The sequence below is a fragment of the Vombatus ursinus genome, unplaced genomic scaffold (genome assembly GCF_900497805.2).
Source record: "Vombatus ursinus unplaced genomic scaffold, bare-nosed wombat genome assembly UNPS02014789.1, whole genome shotgun sequence".
In the NCBI taxonomy this organism is placed as follows: domain Eukaryota; kingdom Metazoa; phylum Chordata; class Mammalia; order Diprotodontia; family Vombatidae; genus Vombatus; species Vombatus ursinus.
Genome location: NW_020954567.1, coordinates 26,176,975 through 26,198,360, shown reverse-complemented (window position 1 = coordinate 26,198,360; position 21,386 = coordinate 26,176,975). Strand labels below are relative to the sequence as shown.

General features: G+C 36.4%; 1 protein-coding gene across 1 annotated transcript in view; it reads right to left on the bottom strand.

Annotated features, from left to right (window-relative positions):
* The window catches only part of HMCN1 (hemicentin 1), a 514,295-nt gene that overhangs the window by 201,898 nt on the left and 291,011 nt on the right, over positions 1-21,386 (bottom strand). The window contains exons 30-36 of the mRNA XM_027868406.1: positions 20,424-20,578; positions 15,568-15,846; positions 14,723-15,004; positions 14,140-14,248; positions 12,924-13,093; positions 10,695-10,849; positions 4,301-4,424 (exon numbers count right to left, since the gene is read on the bottom strand). Of these exons, the coding sequence (XP_027724207.1) occupies positions 4,301-4,424; positions 10,695-10,849; positions 12,924-13,093; positions 14,140-14,248; positions 14,723-15,004; positions 15,568-15,846; positions 20,424-20,578 (1,274 nt within the window). The remainder of the gene's footprint in view (positions 1-4,300; positions 4,425-10,694; positions 10,850-12,923; positions 13,094-14,139; positions 14,249-14,722; positions 15,005-15,567; positions 15,847-20,423; positions 20,579-21,386) is intronic.

Sequence of the window (21,386 nt, the reverse complement as noted above, 5' to 3'; positions counted from 1 at the left end):
CTTGAGGACCTAGAGGGCCACATGTGGCCTCCAGGCTGCAGGTTCCCCACCCTTTGCTGGTAAAAGGAGCATTAGTGCAGACCTTCATTTAATTTTTTTCTGATAGCTGTCTCTTTTTAGAATGAGGAAAAACATCAGAATGGCAGACATTGCTTCTGCATCTGGTATGTGTATCATGCAGGAAATAAAGGTGGTATCCACAAACCCTTTTTTCCTGGCTACTTTTGTGTCCTGTGGCAAAAGAGAAGCAGTGGTCGGGGTGCGTATTCCCCAGTTCAATCAGTACTGGTCTGAAAATGGTGAAGGTAATGAATGAATGGAAATACATGAAGTCTTCAACATGCAAATGGACTTGTGTCCAAACAATTTTTTTTTGGGGGCTAGGCAATGGGGTTAAGTGACTTGCCCAGGGTCACACAGCTAGTAAGTGTTACGTGTCTGAGGCTGGATTTGAACTCAGTTCCTCCTGAATCCAGGGCTGGTGCTCTATCCACTGCACCACCTAGCTGCCCCTTGTCCAAACATTTTTAAATCAGGTTTTTGGAACTGGGAACAGATTTTCCTATAGAAACAATGTTGGATATATTCCCGGGTTAGCTCATAAAAGTCAATTTAACCCCATCATGTAACTCAGTGACTATACTTGCTATAATTTAAAAAAAAATCCAGCACAAAACAATATTTTTGCAACAGTTAAGGGACGGAGAATAAAATGAGAAAACTGTTTCTCCCTGGTATTGGGTTGAGAAAAAGGATTCTTTACATCAAAAATGATTATCAGAGAAAACATACCTTGCTATTACACATAATTAGGTTACTGGAGTTTTGTGCTTTTGGAAAACTTACCAATAATTTTCGGAAATTGCCCCATCAGGGGAAAAAGTGCTAAATTCCCCCTTCATATTCTTAAATCTTTGGGTACCTTTAAAAATCTATGTGGCAGGTCTTCTTTACCACACCACACTTTATTGTGAGCCCCTTGAACAAGAGTCAAAGGAGATTAATCATGACCAAGAATCAGTTATATTTTTCAGTTCCTTTTTATGTGTAGGAACAACAATAATGATTTTATGCCTGAAAGAAATTAAAGACTGCAGGCAGCTAGGTGGCACAGTGGCTACAGCACTGGGTGTGGAAGCAGGAAAACTCAACTTCTTGAGTTCAAATTCAGTCTCAAACACCAACTAATTGTGTGAGCCCAGGCAAGTCACTGACTCTGTTTGTCTCAGTTTTCTCATCTGCAAAATGAGCCGGAGAAGGAATTGGCAAACCACTCCAGTTATCTTTGCTAAGAAAACCCCAAATGGGTTCACTGAGAGTTGGAGAGGACTAAACAACAAAAAGAAATGAAAGATAAAAAGTTACTAACTCCATCCTGCCCCTCCATTTTTGATCACTGGAATTCCTAGGGTGGTAATTAGCATTGGTACCATGGAAGTAGAAAGGACTTGAAAGAAATTTTCTCAATCTAAAATCAAAAGGGGAGTGGGGGGGGAGAACTCAAGAGTGTCAAGTTTCATAAAACCAAAGGAATTCAAAAGGCATACTTAAGTAAAGATATCTACTGGCTGGCCAGTTGCCTCTGCCTTTAAGGGTTTAAAAGACAAAAGAGGGAGATAGCCCCAAAACTGGGCTAAAAGCTAAAAAACTGCACAGGAATAGAGGGGAAAATATTCATTGGCAGCAATTCAGCAGACTGACAGAGAGCAATCAATCGGTCAATCCATAATAAGCATTTAATTAGCAAGGCACTTTGCCAGGGATATAAAGACAAAAATAAAACAGTCCCACCATCGAGAAACATCCAATCTGGTTGAAGGAAACAACACAAACTACAAATATAGGTATATACAAAATACCTACAAGATTATTTGGGGGAGAAGGTACCAGCTGCTGCTTGATGGGGTGCAGGGGAGGGGGAGATAAGGAAAGATTTGATGTAGAAGGTAGTGCTTCTTAGTCCCTATTCCCAGGCCAACCAGAGGCCATATTATTTCAAACCAAAAGACATTTAATTCAACAGCATAACTGATAGAGAGCAAGCTAGACTCAGAGAACCAGCAGCCAATGGTTGAGCAACAGGAAGAATAGGCCGTACAGTGCAGCACAGCCCTGTAACTGCAATGAAATCATGAGGAAAAAATGAATGGTACAAGGAAATCTGAAGGAGCTGGGAGAAAACAAGCAATAACAACGCTGGAGACAGAGAAGGGTTCTAGCAAGGATGTTGCTGTAGAAAAATATTTTGCTCTGATAAAGCATGCTCCCTAAGAATGTCACTGCATTCTAAAACATAAATTGTTGCTTTGTTGGTTTGTGTGTACATGTTCCCTCTTCTCCCATGGTGAAGTATCTATAGGAGAGTAAGTCCCTCCAGAGCGAGGCAGAGATGGGGTTGAGTTTCCTTATTTTTTTGCTATGCTATTTGAGTATCTTTCTCATTGAACATCTTCTGCTTGGTCTGGTAAAAGGAACACTGGTGAGGACTCATGAATTGTTATGTTGAGTGGATGTAAATGCAAAGGATGATTTGAACCTAGGGTAGCTTTCTGGGGACCCACAACTGAATAAAGCAAAGGTTACATATTTGCTCTCCTTACTACTCCATGATTCTGGGTAATTCATTCATCTTTGATTTCCATTTCTCAGTCTGTAAAACACTGCTTGTGATTCAGATTTTACTGAGAATCTTGGGAAAATTTGATATTTTTGTGAAATGTTTTCCATCTTATACATGCCATGTCAATGTTGAAGAAACAAGGGTAAGTAAGAAAGGCAGTCTGTCCAAAAATAGCTGTTGCTTTTAATTAAAGGTAAACTGGTCTTTGATGCAAAATCAATTCGATGATAAAGCAAAATGAAATGAACAAATAATTAAACATTACTTAAATAATGTATGAATATCTGAGATGGAAAATATTAAGGGGGAAATTAAGTTAAATGTTTTATTTCTAAAAGTGAAAATAGCTAATGATCCTAGTTAGGATCTGTGATTAGATCATGAGGTTCTATTTCAGGAAGTATATTGAAAGAAAAGTGCTGTACCAATTCAGGACTGTCTGAATTATTGGAGCTACTTAGGTGGGAGTACATCCATTAGGAAGAAAGGAAGACATGATTTTAACTTAGAGGTTTTCCTTATATGAAATCTAATTTGAACTGATGTAAGATTTCAAAATGGAAAATGAATTTCCAACTAAAAAAAGCAGTTTGGGAAAATCTTATGTCATGAAATTGGGAGAAGGGAGAAAAAAGAGGGAAAGAGAATATAAGTCTTGGAGTTGCAAGGACTTGCTAGGCTTTGAAGCATAGAGTCAGTCTTTGGGAATTGTAAGGCCCTCAGTGATCATCTAGTCCATAACCAAAAAGGGCGTTGTCTACCTTCTGTTTGAACTTCTTGTTGAAGTGAGTATTTTATGCATGAAATGCATAATACATGCAGTGCATGATACATGCATGCAAATACAACATTCAGTGGGAGCACAGAAGTCTTGAAAATCTTCACAGGTAGTGCCCTAGTGGGTTAGATTCCTACCCATTTTTTAAAAACCAACTCAAATCCTTGTATCCCTGATCCTTCCTGGACAATTTTACATGGCCCTCACATTGTACTTTTTTTTTTAATCTTTCTAATGCATTATCATCTAGTAATCGGTATTATCAGGGACCTGTGCTTGTGTTTTATCTTCCTGACAGACCACAAATTTTATAAGGATCATGTCTTAACAAAATTCTGTATCTTCCTAAGCATGAAATACAATGTACTGTGCAAAGTAGCTTAGTAAATGCGGTTCTTGCTAATACCTCAAATAACTCTTCCAAGGCAGATCATGGATTAGTCAACAAACATCAAGCACATAGTATATGTGCTTGTAAATTCCTAAGTGAGGTACTCCCTTCTCTGAAGGAGCTCACAGGCTGCAAAAAAAAAAAAAAATCACAGGTGCAGCTAAGGGACAATCATCACTGGCTCTGTTGAAAGAACAATAAAGAACTATGGAATGCTAGTAAACAACCACTAAACTAAAGTTTCATCAAATGACAAGCCCTGGCAATATTTCAACTCCAAGGACTGTGGAGGATTCTTTATGCATTTATCGAAACAACATATCTTACTATCTAGATTGACAATCATGATTCTGATGTGTGCAATTCTTTTGCATACAAGGTAAAATGGTGTGGATTTTCTCATGTAAGTTTCAAGAACAAGCACTTCTATTAACCCATGATTCTATAAAATAGAAATGATGGCATCAGAAAAGTCACAGATAAATTCTTTGTAACAAGAAATGGAAATTACCATGCACATGTAGGCAAATATGCTGTTGGGCTTCTCCAGCTGCATTGGTAGCCACACAGGTGTATCTGGCAGTGTCTTCCAGCAGGGCTTTGGCAATTTGCAGAATTCGGCCAGAAGACTGCAGCTGATTGAAGACAAAAGCATAACAATGGCTTGTGACCTTCATATTTGATCTTGAAAAAGGCCACATGAATAACAAGCTAATCCACTTAAAAAAACACCTAGTTCAAGCGAGAGAAAGACACACACACAGAAAGAGTGTGTGTGTGTGTGTGTGTGTGCGAGAGAGAGAGAGAGAGAGAGAGAGAGAGAGAGAGAGAGAGAATGTATATATGTCAAGCAAATCAAATTTCTACATTGGCCATGTCCAAAAATGCATTTCTCATTCCTTCCTTTTAAAAATTGAGACATTTGGAGGCAGCCAGGTGGCACAGTGGATAGAGCACCAGCCCTGAAGTCAGGAGGACCTGAGTTCAAATCCGGCCTCAGACCAAACACTTGACGCTTACTAGTTGTGTGACCCTGGGCAAGTCACCTAACCCCAACTGCCTAAAAAAAAAAACAAAAACAAAAACAGAAAAACAAAAACAATTTGAGACATTTGCCCTATTTCAATCCTATGATTGAAATCTCATCCACTAACATATTTCAGAAATTATTTACGGTTCACCTGGGTCTGCTCACTTGAACTCACTAATGGAGGCTAGATGCCATTTTACCGTTTGACCTCACTTATCTCATGAGGTCTTTCCCTGCTAATACTTGTGTTCTATCCTTCCCAGTCCAGACACCATCCTCTTTGGAAGGGAAAACAGAAGCAAGCTAAAAATTGAGTAGTTTAGATATTTTTTTTTATCAAATTGTATTGTTTTGACCCATGTAGCAGTTCTATCCATTCTTTGATCCTCCTTTTGTCCCCCAAATAGGTGAAATGATGAACAACATTAACAACAGCAAAATGAGAAAAGAAAACAAAACCCTTTCCATTGTCATTGTCCTTATTCATTGTCAACCTCAGCTTACTCTGAACTGAAGCACTCCTTACAGAGAGTAACAATGCTGCTAATGTCTTTGTGTTGGCCAAAGCTACTATCTTCTATACATGTCTAAAAAAATCTGAGTTGGATGATGATTTTCCCGTGTATCCACATCAGACTCTTCAGGTGGGCCTTTTCCCCTCTTTATTAGGAGACATTCTGCATGGATCTTTAGGGCTTTATTCTTGGGAACTTCATCCTTAAGCAAAGCTCTCACATTTTCCATGGGAAATAAAGATAGGAAGAATTTTAGAGTATTGGATCCTACCTCTCATTTTTCTAACCCCTTTGAAATTTGCTTCCTTGAAATCTAAGGTACATGTCAATCGTTCAAGAAGTATATATTAAGTATTTACTATCAGTCAAGTACTTTGCTAAGAATTGGGAATACAAATAAAAAGGGAAAACAGTCCCTGACTATAAGAAATTTACATTCTAATGAGGGAGACAACATATATAAATCAGAAGCAACGAGATACGATGTTGATGGAAGGTGAACAGTTAGGTGGTCCAGTGGACTGAGTGCCAGGCCTGGAGCCAGGAAGACATCTTCCCGAGTTGAAATCTGGCCTCAGACACTTACTAGCTGTATGATCCTGGGCAAGTCGCTTAACTATGCTTGCCTCAGTTTCCCCATCTGTAAAATGAACTGGAGAAGGAAATGACAAACCACTTCAGTTTCAAGAAAACCCCAAATGGGGTCACAAAGAGTCAGACACAACTGAGAAATGATTAAACAACAATAATCTTAGCATATGCCTGGCTTTCCTTTCCTCTATCATGAACTCTAAGATAGAATTGTCATTTGATCTTAAGATTCCTCTTGTTTTTCTTTCAGTAAACAATTCTTCCTTGTCAGTCAGAAACAAGGTGAGAAAAGTAGTTCTCATCTTTACTTTATTCATCTTTTAAAGTATGCAGTTATCATCAAAGACAATCACAAATTTATCAGTTGCTCTATTTTGACCTAGAAAGAGCTCCAAATATGCCCAGATTGTTAAAATTTCCTATAATTACAACACATGGTTTGCTCAGGGTCACAGAACTAATAAGTTTCTAATAACTGACAAGACAGAAATCAAACCTAGGTCTTAAAATCCCAACCCCCTACCTGCCACAATGTCCTTTGGCTAGGACAAGTTGAAAGCTGTTCAGATGTGACTGTTATCTAAAACCTTATGCAATTAATCATCCATTTATATGTCTTCATGAATATGCCTTCTGCCACTATCTCCTTCTTTACCTATTTCACATGATGAAAAGGACTTACTTTTTACCAAGGCTAACCTCTCTACCTGCTCAAGCAATCTCATTCTATCCTGTCTCTTCTAACAGATTGCTTTCTCTGTAATCCCCATTCTATCACTTATTTTCTCTCTCCCTGTCTACGTGTTGCTTCTCTACTGTCTACAAACATGCCCATGTCTCCACCATTCTGAAAAAATTCTCACTTGATCCTTTCATCTTCACTAACCATCATCCTATATCTCTTCTGCCTTTGTGACTAAACTCCCTGAAAAGCACTTCTACAATAGATGCCTCTACTTTCTCTACTCTCACTCTCTTCTTAACCCTTTACAATCTGGCTTCTAACCTCATCATACCATTGAAACTGCTCTTTTCAAAGTTACCAATGATCTCTTAATCAACAATTACCTTTTCTCAATGCTCATTCTCTGTAACCTTTCTGCAGCCTTTGACACTGTTGATCACCCTTTCTTCCTTGATATTCTTTTCTCTCTAGGTTTTTAAGCCATCATGCACTCTTGGTTCTCTTCCCATCTATCTGACTACTCCTTTTCAGTGTCCTTTGCTGGATCTTCACCTAGATCATGCCCCCTAATAATTGGTGCCTCACATGGTTCTGTCCTGTTCTTTCTTCCCTTCTTTCCTCTTTGCTACTTCACTTGGTGATATCATCAGCTCCCATGGACATAATTACCATCTCTGTGCTAATGATTCTCAAATCTACCTATCTTGCTCAGGTATCCTGCTATCTCTCTGCTGACCTCCACTCTCACATTCTCAACTGCCTTTCAGACATCTTGAACTGGATATCTAGTAGACATCTTAAACTCAACGTGTTCAAAACCAAACTCATTATCTTTTCCCCTAAGTCCTTCCCCTAACTGGTCTTGCTTATTAATGTCAAGGGCACCACCATCTTCTTAGTTGCTCAGGCTCACAAACTACATGTCATCTTCCACTCCTCATTATTTCTCACTGCCCCTATGTTCCATTTGTTGCCAATGCCTATCAACCTTTGCAACATATCTTGAATATGCCCTCTTCTTTCCTCTGACATTGCCATCAATGGTGGAAGCCTTCATCGCCTCATGCCTGTCCTACTGTAATTATCTTCATCCTCCATTCAGCTACCAAAGTGATTTTCATAAAGTACAGGTCTGACCTTGTCACCCCCATACTCGACAAACTCCAGTGGTTCCCTAACCTCGAGGTCAAATACAAAAACCTCTGATAGTCAGAGTCCTTTATAATCTGTTCCTTGCCACCTTTCCAGTCTTCTTATACCTTACTCCCCATTAAACCAGTGACACTGGCTTCCTTGCTATTCCATGAAGAAAACACTCCATCTCTCAGCATTAAGCATTTTTTTTTTGGCTTTTCCCCATGCCTGGAACGTTCTCCCTCCTTATCTCTGCCTACTGCCTTCCTTGGCTTCCTTTAAGTCCCAACTAAAATCCCAGCTTCTACAGGAAGCCTTTTCCTACTCCTCTTAATTCTAGTGCCTTCTCTCTGTTAATTATTTCTTATTTATCCTGTATATAATTTGTTTATACCTATTTATTTCCTTGTTGGCTCCTTCATTAGACTGTGAGCTCCTTGCGGGCAGGGACATTTTTTTGTTTGTTTCTTTTTGTATTGTTAGCATTTACTTAGACTTGTGCCTGGCACGTGTTAGGCATTTAATAGAAATTTATTGACTGTGACTGACCTTTGTGGATAGGTGGGCTTATATATATATATATATATATATATATATAGTCTTTTATATAGTCTAACTCTCAAATTATGTTATTTTGTGTGATTCTGTTTCTGGTCCAGGTGTCCAAATCCCATTCTTAAACATAATCCTTTTTAGGCTTTTATATCCTGAATCCTCTGTCTTTAATGATAGTAATGATGAAAACATCTCTGTCCTCAAGGTCTTCAATTTTTTGATGAAGTTTTCCAGTTCTTTAGCAAGGCTTTCTAAGTTCCTGTTGGTAATATCTAATACCAGGAGAAAGTTCTCAGGAAGCTCTCTGTTGTGTCCCAGATAAAGGCAGCAGATCTGTTTTTCTTCTAAGAATGGGGAATTCATTATCCCACAAAGCACTCCTAGTCTATTGTCCCCTAAAAACTACAGTGACAGTCTGAGCATAATTATCTAAATTTTTCCTCATACTGAACTCTATAATTTTGTTCATTGGTTTTCTTAGCTAAGTGGAATACATTTAATCCATTTTCAATATGATGGCCCTTCAGCTACTTTTATTTAGCTTAAATTTTTGTTAATGTGGGCATTATATAATTTTAAAATATAATCCATTTCATTTAAGTTGCTTGTTTTGTTGACATGTGGTTAGGCAAAATAGTTTCTAATAATTTTCTTTATTTATTTTTCATTAGTTGTAAATTCTATAATCAAAGAGGCTTACATGTTTTGAAGAGAGCTATTATTCCTCCTTCCCTTGGCCCCTGCAAGTCTTCTCTAGGAGAAAATGGAGTTCTTTCAAGTGTTTCTCAGTGACATGACTTTTATAGTTTCTTCATCATCTTCCCTTTTGGATAAATTCCAATTTGTCAATATCTTTCCTAATGAATGGGAAGTGAATGTTCCAGGTGTGGACTAGCTAATGTAGTATAGTTGCATTATCATGTCATATTCATTCATTATACTTCTATTCAAGGTGGCCTAAAATGAAATGAGTTTTTGTTTTTTTTTAATAGCCTCATCATGTTTTTTTTTTTTGTTAAGCTTTTAGCTCACCAAAACCCAAAAGTCTTTTTAAAGTCAACTGCTGTGTAACTACATTCCTTTCATTTCTGTACTTATGCCATTTTAGCATAAGTGTAGGACTACACATTTTTCCCTATGTAATTTCAACTTGTTAAATTCAGTTTACTGTTCTATTCTGAGATCTTTTGAGATGCATGCATATCAATGAACATTATCATACCAATAGAGATGTCTCTCCTGGCTGACATAAATTCGTTCACATATGCTCTGGGTTTAATGTATCACAGTCCACATTTTTCCTTCCTGTCCACAATAATATTACAGAAAATTTTGTCAGATGTCTGTGATTTAGATAAACCATGTCTATAGTATATTTCTGACCTATGAATATAATACTCTTAAGAGAATGACAAGTTAATACCAAATATTAACAAAGCACCTATTATGTGCCAGGCACTGTGTTAAGATATGAGCATACAAAGAGAGACAAAATCAGTCCCTGTTCTCAAGGAGCCCGTATTAATAACTTATCTACAAGATAAATTGGAGATAATATCAGGTGGAGAGCATTTGCATTAAAGGATCAGGAAAGGCTTCCTTCAGGAGGTAGAACTTTAGCTGAGTCTTGAAGGAAACTGCAAAGTAGAGATGAGGAAAGAGGAAACGATACTATTTTGGCATGACTTATTTTTAATGAACCTGATGATTATGATTTCCCTTTCTAAGTCTCCATAAACTATTTGCTTACTGATCTGAATCTGTTATTAATCCATATGGGAATGTAAATAGCTCAGCACAGATCATCAAGACCAATGCAAAGAATGATTTAAAAGAAGATCATTATTTTCTATTTTCTTGTACCAAGGACATGTCTTACAGGAAGGAAATCAGAATCATTATCTGTGTAGATGAACAAAGTTCATTACATGATCATTACAGCCAAATTGGATAATTTAGGACCCTAAGTGGATACTTTGGTTTGGACTATCCAGTGTTGACATTTATATAAAAATGAAAACAAAAATATCAAACACTATTTAAAAATTTCCATTTCATTTTGAGTTTAGTAGACATGGCCAATGTCTGAGTATTATTTACTGAGTACTACACTGTATGAAGATCAAATGAGTTTAGCTAAAATTCTGGTCTTTAAAAATCAGTGGCCCTTGAAATGTCTAATTGATTGCATTGCTGAAACAATGATTTTAGTCAGAACTTATTCCAACAAACTGTTACAATCACATACTGTTTTTGTAAGTATTGGGAAAAAAAACAAATTTGGCCTATGTGGATAAATCCAGAACAAAAAAAGTAAAAGCATACCAACACTTTTTGGTAACTCATTGCAACTTTTTAAGGTTGGGATGTGATGACAGAATTTTTGTTTACTTACTTTGATGTTTCCTCGGGCAGTGTTCACAGGCTGTCCATCTTTTAACCAGGTGATAGAGGGATTGGGAATGCCATTAGCTATGCACTGTAGGGTCACAGGTTTGTATATGACCACTGATTTCTCAGAAGGTCCTGTAGACTTGATTGTTGGAGAAACTAATAAAAAAAATAAACATAACTTCCATCATTTAGACTGAAATAAGCATTTAAATCATGCAAGCAATTAGCTCTTCAAGGAAAAAAAAAACTCCTGTTATTATTATGCTGTGTTACATATTATACGATATCGTGAAGAGGCAAACCTTTGTTGAATTTTTATAATACGCATTCAGGAAAAAAAATGAGAAAATACATCCCCCTCTCTTTTGGCATAAGTGAGGAACTACGGGTGAGAAACAGTACACATATTGTCAGACTTGTCCAAAGTACTGGGATTAGTTTTGCTGAACTATTTTGTTTTCATTTTCTTTTTTTTTATTCTTTGCTTCCGAAATGGGGAGGGGAGAGAAATATATCCCTAAATGAAAGAGATGTAAAAACAAAATAGCAATACAAATTTTAAAATAAAATAAAGTATATCAATTACAAAGGTCATTGGTCATACAACCACAAATAGCAAATATACAGTGATGGGATTGTGGATAGATTACCAAACCTAGATGGAGTAAGAAAGATCTGAGTTCAAATTTAGCCTCAGAAAATTACTATCTGTGTGACTTTAGGGTTATTTTACTTTGGTCTGCCTTAGTTTCTTCATATGTGAAATGGGGATGACAATAACATTTACCTCCCAGGGTTGTTGTGATGATCAAATGAGATAGTATTTATAAAGTCCTTTGCAGACCTTAAAGTGTTATTTATAAATGTTAGTTATTAACTGACTCACTTTTGAATTGTCACTTTAAAGAAATCCTTATGGTTTTCATTTGTTATCATTATTTTACACATATTTCTGTACAGTTTGCAACTGTTGATGGTAAGTGCTGTTTTTAGTCATTTGTGTTAATAAATATTTCTGTCCCTTAGTCACCTGAAATTAGGCTCTAATCTTCAATGCGTGATGTTGGTTAATATTTCTTTGTTAATTCTTTATAGTGTGGTATTGTTTGAACCTATCCTTACTTTTCTCAAGTATACCTATAGAAACTTGAAATTAAAAGTATCAAGAGCCCATATTATAGGCATTAAATGCAATGTGGACATTCAGGGATGGGTCAATGGTAACTGAAATTATTAACAAAGGAAAGGCTTTGTGGAGGAGTTCGTCATTGAGACAGATATTGAAGGACTGGTATAGTTTAGAGAGTCACAAAAGATGGATAATACATTGCAGGTCAGTGGTTTGGAGATGAATAATATCAGTAAAAGCACAAAAGTAGGAATGAACATTGTGGGACCAGGGAGAACAAGGAATAGCTCAGAAAAAGTAAATGATAAATTTGAATTAGGCCATATTATGAAGAATTTTGAATGTTGGGTGATGAATTTGGATTTTATTTTATAGACATTAGGGAATCATGATCAGTGGATTGAGAGTAGGCATTTGTATAGCTCTTTAAAGTTGGCCAAACATGGTCCATCCTGATTTCATCTAAACCTCAGAAAAGTACTGAGATAGGTGTTTTACATACTATGATTCCCATTTAATAGATTTTTAGAAATGGATAGAGCACTAGATTTGAAGTAAGAAAAATCTAATTCTGAATCCTGCCTCAAATGTTTACAAACTGTGTGATCCTGAGCAAGTCATTCAGTAATTTGTTGTTCATCAGTTGTGTCTGACTATGTGACTCCATGGACAGAGTCCATGGAGTTTTATTGGCAAAGATACTGGAGTGGTTTGCCATTTCCTTCTCCAGTGTGTCCCCATTTTACAGATGAGGAACTGAGACAAATAGGGGTTAAGGGATTTGCCCAGGGTCACACAACTAGTAAGTGTCTGAGGCTGGAGTTATTATTATTAATATTAATTCCTTTATATACCTTATAGAGATGATGTAATTATTTGCCCAGAAAAAGGTGAGATCTTCCTTAATGTGAATTACCTCATCTCTTGATTTTGGACTGTAAGGCCACCCATACCTGATAACTACTTCCCAACTGACTCTGGATAAGATAAATAAAATTAATAAATTAATGAGGTGATTATCCCAGAAGACCCTCCGAATTTCTTTGTGGCACTAAATCTGTAATCCTATGAATCTGTGATCTGATCCTTGCTCTAACATACCATGAACTGTTACATCAAATTCTTTTTCATGAGTTCCAGCTATGTTGGTTGCCACACACTGATAACGACCTGTGTCGGACACTTGGGCCTGTGTAATAACAAGTTTGCGTCCATTTAATAAAATCTTGAATCCATCTTCTTCTTCAATTGGCTGACCATCTTTCAACCACCTGGAACAAAAAAACAATCAATATGAAATTCTAGCAAGTTGTTTAAAATAAAAGAAAAACATTCGTTTTTAAACAAACTTTCAACATATGAAAGTATGCCCTCCCTAGGATTTCAGTCTAGTACTTCAATATGTTAAATCATAAGCAAGATTCCCCTAAAATGGGGATTCCTTACAGCTAAATAAGTCCTTTCTATGCTCATTGACTGGTCATGGTTATAATGCCTTGCCGACTAAGTCACAACTTAATTATGACAAATAATTGAATAGGACAAATACTTCCCCAGTCCCTCTAAGTAAGCCATGCTGTACAATGAAAAGACAACACATAGCTCTATGTTATTTGCCAAGCACTACTCACTAATTAATCCACTGTGGGAATAAAACTGTAAGTGGTAAGAGGAGAGCGTAGCTTTAGCTTTTTTAGGTTATTTTGCTCTTTCATTCTTTTTGGATCACAGAAAACAGTAATTACTCTTCATCTCCTATTGTTCTCCCCCACTTCAAACATTCAAACTGCCTCACTAGTAAAATCTCACTCATATTCTTTATCTATTGTCTAAAACAAAATAGCAGACCTTCAAAAAACAGTCAGGAGACCAGAAAAGGAGAGAGGAAAGGGCAAAGGTACAGCACCTGCTTTCTTCCTGGTTTTTTTTTCCCAATAAGCTTCTTTTCACTTAATAATTTACTCCACATCTCAGAGCAATAAGAGACTGTGCATTGACTTTCATCTCTAGTCCCTATTGACTAGGAATGTGATTTCTATCAGTATCTTCTTCTGCCAGATATTCTTTAAAATGAAATTTCACTACACATGACAAATTTGTATACTCTATAGAATTGTCAATGGGATCTGATCTGTTTTCTGATTATCTTTACCAAAAATGTTCCTTTTATTAAGGAAATGAAGAAAATTTATGCAACTAATTTCAAAAAGTCTTGTTTTAAATATTTGTAAATAACTTAAAAATCCTTGCTAATAAGCTCCAACGCCATTGCAATAAAGAAGTTGGATATATTTAGCCGACATACCAAAACCCTTACATGATAGTTGGTGGGGGTGATCCCATCACTTGACAGTCTAGTTCCAACAGGTTATTAACAACCACGATGAAGTCAGATGTTTCATCTCCACCTTCCACAGTTGGTGGTACTATAAGCAATATAATATAAATACCAGAAAACATGTGTAATTATAACAAATGGCAGTAAAAATAGTACAGAAGAAAGATTATGCATGTCAGAGTAACTTAAAACATGGGAGGAGGTTTTAGGTAAATAAAATCTTTCTCTATTAAAATTGGCATAAACTTTTTTTTAAATTCACAGTATCACATGTGGTTTTCCCAATTGCTGTCACTGTGGAATGACTGAAGGAGCATGAACCAACACTTATTTCATGATGAACACACCAAAGTAAGAACAAATTCCACAGACACTTTTGTTGGTTAACTTGATTTGGGGCCAATGACAACCAGTACAAAAATATGCTAAGTATATGCAAGCATTAAAAAGACAACTGAAACTCATCGATGATCATTCCCTGATGCAATATAATAAGCAAATTGTGGCAAAAGACTTTGCTATGAATTTAGGAAAAAAGTGGATGGCTTATTGATTTCCATACCTAAGACATCAACATTGTATTTGATTTCCTTTTCTCCTGCCACACTGTTAGCCACACATACATATTGTCCACGGTCAGCTTCTAGAACATTCATGATTTCAAGCTTCTTCCCACCAGTTACTATATGGATGTTGTCACTTGCTTTCACAGGTGTGCCATCTTTTAGCCAGGTAAGGACAGGAGGAGGATTGCCAGCTGCTTTACACTCCAGTGTCAGAGAATTGCCAATAATCACTTGTCTGTTCAGAGGTGTTTCTGAGTTGCCTTCAATAACTGGTGGAACTAAGGAAAGAAATGTGATTTTAAGGCTATTTTTAATGCAATTACAAAATGTTCCTTGAAGAGAGGAGAGGCTATATTTTCCTTAACATTTTTTTTGTCTCACCAAAAATATTTATAATTCCCTTTTCTCCCTAAGGTGTTGAGAAGAGTATTTCATGGTTCATATCACCTATCACTCTATGCTTTTTACTCTGGAACAAGTTCTGGCATATTTGACTTGAAAACTGTTGTTCAAACAAGGAAGGAAGATGACAGGTTACGTGCATCACTACTGGGCCTACCAACCCAACAGATTAATCAAAAGCCACAATGAATGCCTAAAATCTCAGAGACTAAACAGTTGTCAAAATGAGTAGGACATCCAGCTTCTCAGGCTCATGGAGATTTGCTTTTGGCCCAAATCAGGGGACTGATTCTTTTTTTTTTCTATTCCCTTACATAAAAAGAGACCTTTGAAACTAATGATGTATACTACTAATAGTGCTTTAACAGAAAACTACTGTTTTATTATCATACCCATAAGAACTAAAGGCAAGAATAACTAAATTCCTTTTTTTCTTTACCATACACATCTACTTCATATGTTTTTTCAGCTGTTCCAGCAATGTTTGTCACATGACATGTGTATTTTCCAGAATCAGATACTTGAGCATGAGGGATCTGAAGAAAATGTCCCTTGTCAATATAAAGGGCTTGCGGATTAGATATGATCAGCCGGCCATCTTTATGCCAAGTTGTAATAGGCATTGGAAGTCCACGTGCTTCACATTCTAGTTTAATTATGCTGTTGATCAGTGCAGATACTTCAGTGGTCACATTACTTCCTTTAATACTAGGTGGAACTATAAAACAAATAAAAACAAAACCAAAAGTTTCAAAATCTCAGTAACTTTAATGGAATCTTGAGTGTCGTGTTTGATTCTTTAAGAGAGCAATGATTTCATCAATACGGATTACTGCAATAACTTCATACGACAGTAGATGGTTCTGTGAGTCAAAGTGAACAACAACGAAAAATTCATCACCAGACAACAATCTTTTGGTCAGTAATCTCTCTGAATTAGCTAAGCTGGTATCCTGAGAGTTTATCACTGGACCATCTCAGCATGGTAGGACCTGCTATCTTTTGTCCTCTGTGCCATTATGAGGCATCGTAGTAGTACCGTATTGGAAGCTAGATTATCACAAATGTTACTCAGTTGGTCTAAACGTGTATTAAGTGTCTGCCAGGCACTGTGCTGATCACTAGAGATACAAAGAAAGGCAATAGATAGGCACTACACTAAAGGAGGTCACGGTCTAATGGTGGAGACAGCATGCAAACAACTATGTATTAAACGAGGATAAATTAGAAACAATCAACAAAGATTTTTCTAAAAATAAACACAAATGAAAGGAAAACAGGAAGTCAGAGTTTTATAGATTGTTACAGCAAGAAAGAACTTTAGAGATTATTGACATTGGAGGTTCTAGACCTTTTTTGTGCCATGGCTCCCTTTGTCAGTCTGGTGAAGTCTATGCACTCCTCATAAAAAATATTTTAAACATAAAACATAATATACAGGATTACAAAGGAAACCAATTATTTTGAAATACAATTATCAAAATTTTTTTTAAAAAGCAAGTTCATAAACCCATGGTTAAGAACTTAAACCAACCTTCTCATTTCAGGTGATGAAAATGAGGACTGGAGGAGTAACATGGCTTCCCCAAAGTCAGAGAGAAAGTTAGTAATACACATTCTCATCAGACCTTACAAACTCCTACTTAATCCAGTCTCCTTCTACTACACTACAGCTGCTTATATTTACAATACAATTAATTTTTTGATCAGAATTATATTAATCATCATAATTATCTGCCTCAGCTATTAAGAATACAATTTCAGGGGTTTATTTAATTGTACAGTTCTATAGTCATGTTGTATATAAGAATAACTCTTACTAAAATACCTAACACAAGCACAAGACACCTAGAATTAGGCCAAGGGGCAAAAGGGGAAATGTCTGAGTCAAAAAAGTTGGTACAGCTACTTGTTCTTTCCCCAAGGAATAGGTAGGATTTGAAATCTTTCACAACCAGCTACTGGTGATGCCTGGGACCTTTTAGTTTCTGCCTGTCAGTTTATTTTTTTGAAACTACTAACATATCAGACGCTCAGCTTTGCTCATCTAATTGGTGACATGTGTAACTTCTAGCATTCAGTGTCAACATGCCTCATTTTCCTCACCATGTCCCTGAGGACTTACTAGTGGAAAAATAATTCTAGTGGCTTGATCCCCACAACAGTTTTAATGCTGCCATCCCTGTGTTATACCATAATTGCCACAGTTTAAAAGAAAACAAATGGCCCACAATATGTTAATATTTCTAAATACTTTATAGAAATCATTCTTAGAATTGATCCAAAATGCTAAATAGCCATGGATACTAATGTTAGGACCAGTCTAAGAATGGTTAGGGTCAAGTATTAAAACTTACATATGTTTACTTTGAGATTTTTGTATTTTTAAAAAATGGCAAATTAAGGTCAAACTTTTAGTCACATTTGTCTGAAACAAAAAGGCAGCCTAGTTGGCTGAAGCATAGAACTAATGAATTCAACAGACTTATAGATTCAATCCATCATGGGCCATTTAGCTTTTTTCTCTTTGCTCCGTAACAAGAGTCTACACACTAAACCTCAGCTATTGTTTTAAAAATTTATACAAGCTATTCACAAGGGGAACCAATCACAAGAGTGTGAATGGTAGGATGTATAATGGTCACTGCTTAAATTCATCCACAAATTAAATATTTCACTTTTTAATATTTCACATTACATGTGCCTTCAAGTCAACAGTTGTGAATGTTGACATTCACCTGGGAGTTAGATATTTAATGACTTATCCCACTTACTATATGCAGTTCCTAGAATACAGGTGCATTTGGCCACCTGTTCTATCCACATATCAGTGATTAGGAGAGGAAAAATAACCATCTGCTGGAGTGAATGACTGTACAGTACCCTCAGTGATAAATGCAATGAAATATCCCCGACAAGGAAACCAAAGGATGAAGTCTAACTGTTTCCCTTGGCATCCATCTCTGCAACAAAAACATTTCCTAACATAAGGGGGGAAAAGTACGTTTCAAATTAGCACTCAGTGGTGCAGGTGTGCACACTGGGAAGGAAACAGTTTTATTTCCTGAATTGTGATATTCAAACTTCACATTTTGATAATGCCTTTGAACCCAATAATCTTAGTGTGTTTTATTCATTATATGGCTTTCCCTTCCCAAGGAGCCTGAGAGGCTTCTTTCTCTTTTTCTCTCTTTGTTTAAGAATTAAAAGAGAAAAAGTGGGAGAGGAAGAGAGAGGAAGTGGAAGACGAAGAAAGACTCAAAGACAGAGAGTGAGAAAGAAGCTGGGAGACAACAGCCCATATTCCATGGAAACATGACTTTTTTATGCCACCAAAATGCATTAATCATTGACAAGAACCTGGCAACTGTACAACAGGCTAGAAAAGGCAACTCAACAGCTTAGCAAGATATTGCACTATCGTTTCAATTTCTGGACTCTGGTAGGAGGCCAATAGTAGCAGAACTGGTTTTGTTTAACTTGGCCACCGATGTGCCTAATCTTTTTCTAATGTTATGCTCTTTTGTACAGGATATATCTTTTCATGGTTGATTTCTTCTTCCATGCTGGCTCTTTTTATATAGAAGTACATGCATAATCATTGTGCATGAAACCGCGGAGCTTTCATTCCACTAAGTGATGAACACCATATTCACTCACATCATGAGAAATTCATATCAATACACTACTGTATAAAGTGAACACAGAATCTAGTTATAGGGAAACCAAAGTTGATTGAGAATACTGAACATGATTCTATGTGGATTTTAACTTCTAATGATGATAATTATTAAACAGGTGTTCTTTTCAACTTACTATAATCTCATTATTCCTCATTGCTTTCTGTATCAATCTTTGCATTTTTATCATAGTGTTGGATTTCTTTATGGATCCTTTAAATGTTTTGGTTTTAGATAAGGGTTAGTGTCCTTGATCTTAGAATCTCACCACAGAATAATGGTAGTTTTATACATTTGTCTCCTCTGTCTCAAAGGTTTTTGAGTGTATTGCATGTTGACAGAAATTGATATATTCCTTATTATAGGTTCTTTGGGTAAAAGGACACTGGAATAATATTACCTTTCCTCCTACCCCTAGATGGGTAATGCACATATAATCCATCTACCACTACTGTCTTTTGGGGTATGAGGGAAAAGATAAGGGAGGGGAATAAAAAGAAAGGTAATGAGGAAGGATAGGAAGGTTATTCTGTATTGGTATCCGTCTACTTAGAAGAAAGGAAATAATTGAAACTACCAAGAGAATTCATTACACTTTGACTATGTCAATGGTAAAGACCATGTTAGAAATGAAGGCTCCCAAATCAGTGCTTTTCACAGCATATTATGCTATTTCCATATGGTTCACTCTAAGGTTATTCAACTTTCCTCAAGTCTTATCCTTTATAGTTTCCTTAAAATGTATAGAATGAAGCACAGTGAGACGAGAGCCAGAACTTGTGGCCATTAGGATTCTATTCCTGTTTCCTGTTGAATATGCTTGAGCTAACTGTTTAATTTCTGTATGCCCTCCTAATTCACTATTTGCAAAAGGGAATTAATGATGTATGACAACTACCTCAGACAGATGTCAGACGGATTCATGTGCTAAGAACTATAAAGGTTTGTGATGGACAAGGTCAAAATATATGAGGTATTTTAAGAAGCTTGCAAAGTGGTCAGATTCAGAACCAACTGGAAATATATTTAGGATACATGATGGTGTGACTACATCTATATACATGAATATAAATATCATTAAAATCCATGCTTATCCATATTAAACCTTTTAGAAGGGGGTGTATCTATGTCATTTATGTGTCTAATAATGACTCATTTATAGAGCACATTAAAGTAAACAAAGCATTATCACTATTTTATAGTTGAGGAAACCGAGGGTCATGAAGATTTGGCGATGTATCCAGGATCAGAGAGTACAAGAGCTTTATGACTCCAAATCCAGTGCTATCTTTCATAGCTACCCTATCCACAGCTATAACTCTGCCACAGTAAGTAAGATTATTTGAAAATCTCTACATAGTTTCATTAAACCCCCAAACTGTCTGACAAGGAGCTACAGTGCCACAGATAAGCCTGGGTAGTTATAAGTATGTGTCAGAAAAATTGCATAAAACATCTTTCAATAACATATCAATGTAGACTCATTATTCTCTTCTAAAAGAATTTCATTTTTGAGACCAGAACAGTTAAAATTAGATCAAATCATACCTTTCTACCAACAGGGAATGTTTAATTTTTCCATAATAAAAAGGTAAAAGTCATTTTCATAACTCACCATATACAGTCAATTTGATATCCTTGTTTTGTTTGCCAGCTGCATTGGACACACTGCACTGATATCGCCCTTTATCACTTCGACGTACATTCTTTAGATACAGGACTTGTCCTCTGTCCAGAAGTTCAATATTTGGATCTCCCAAAAATAAGGGCCTGGGGAAAAGATAATTTTAACGTCATTTCATGATTCTATTTTCACTTCTTCAAATATGTATTTCCCCTTTCTTTAGCACAACAAAAATTATTTTTAATGAACTAGCTACATAGATGAATATTGATAATAAAATACCTTTTTCAAAAGTGTGAAAAGGTGCTCTTTATATAATAATAGCTGATATTTACATAGTGCTTTAAGTTTTGCAAAGCCCTTTACACATCATATTTCACTGGAGCGTCACAACAAATCTGTGAGATAGGTGCTATTATTATCCTCATTTACAGAGGAGGAAACTGAGGTTAAGTGATTTGCCGAAGAACACACAGCTAATATGTACTGAGGCAGGATTTGAATTCATATCTTTCAGACTCAAGGCCAGCACTCTATATACTCTATCAATTAGTTGCCATAACTTATCTTGACATGGAAATAGTTCTAATTTTTTGAAGACTACACTGGAAATATACAAGCTCTGCCATGTTCTTTCAATGTAGAAAGAAACTGAGTATGACTCTGGCAGTGAACTGTCAAGTGAGAAGTGGCCTAGCCATATTCAAAATTCTGACCACTATGGGATAACTTTTTATCTGGGGTAATGCATGAAATCTTCTATTGAGGTCTAAAATGAAGGATTTATGATCTACACTGACCATCTCCTCTTCCTAACTTTCCTATTACTGTTGAGTAATACCACTATCCTCCCAGACATCCGGGCTCACAACCTAGGTGTCATATCTGACTCCTTACTCTCTCTCACCTCACATATCCAATCAGTGGCCAAATCCTGTTGTGTCTACTTTTACA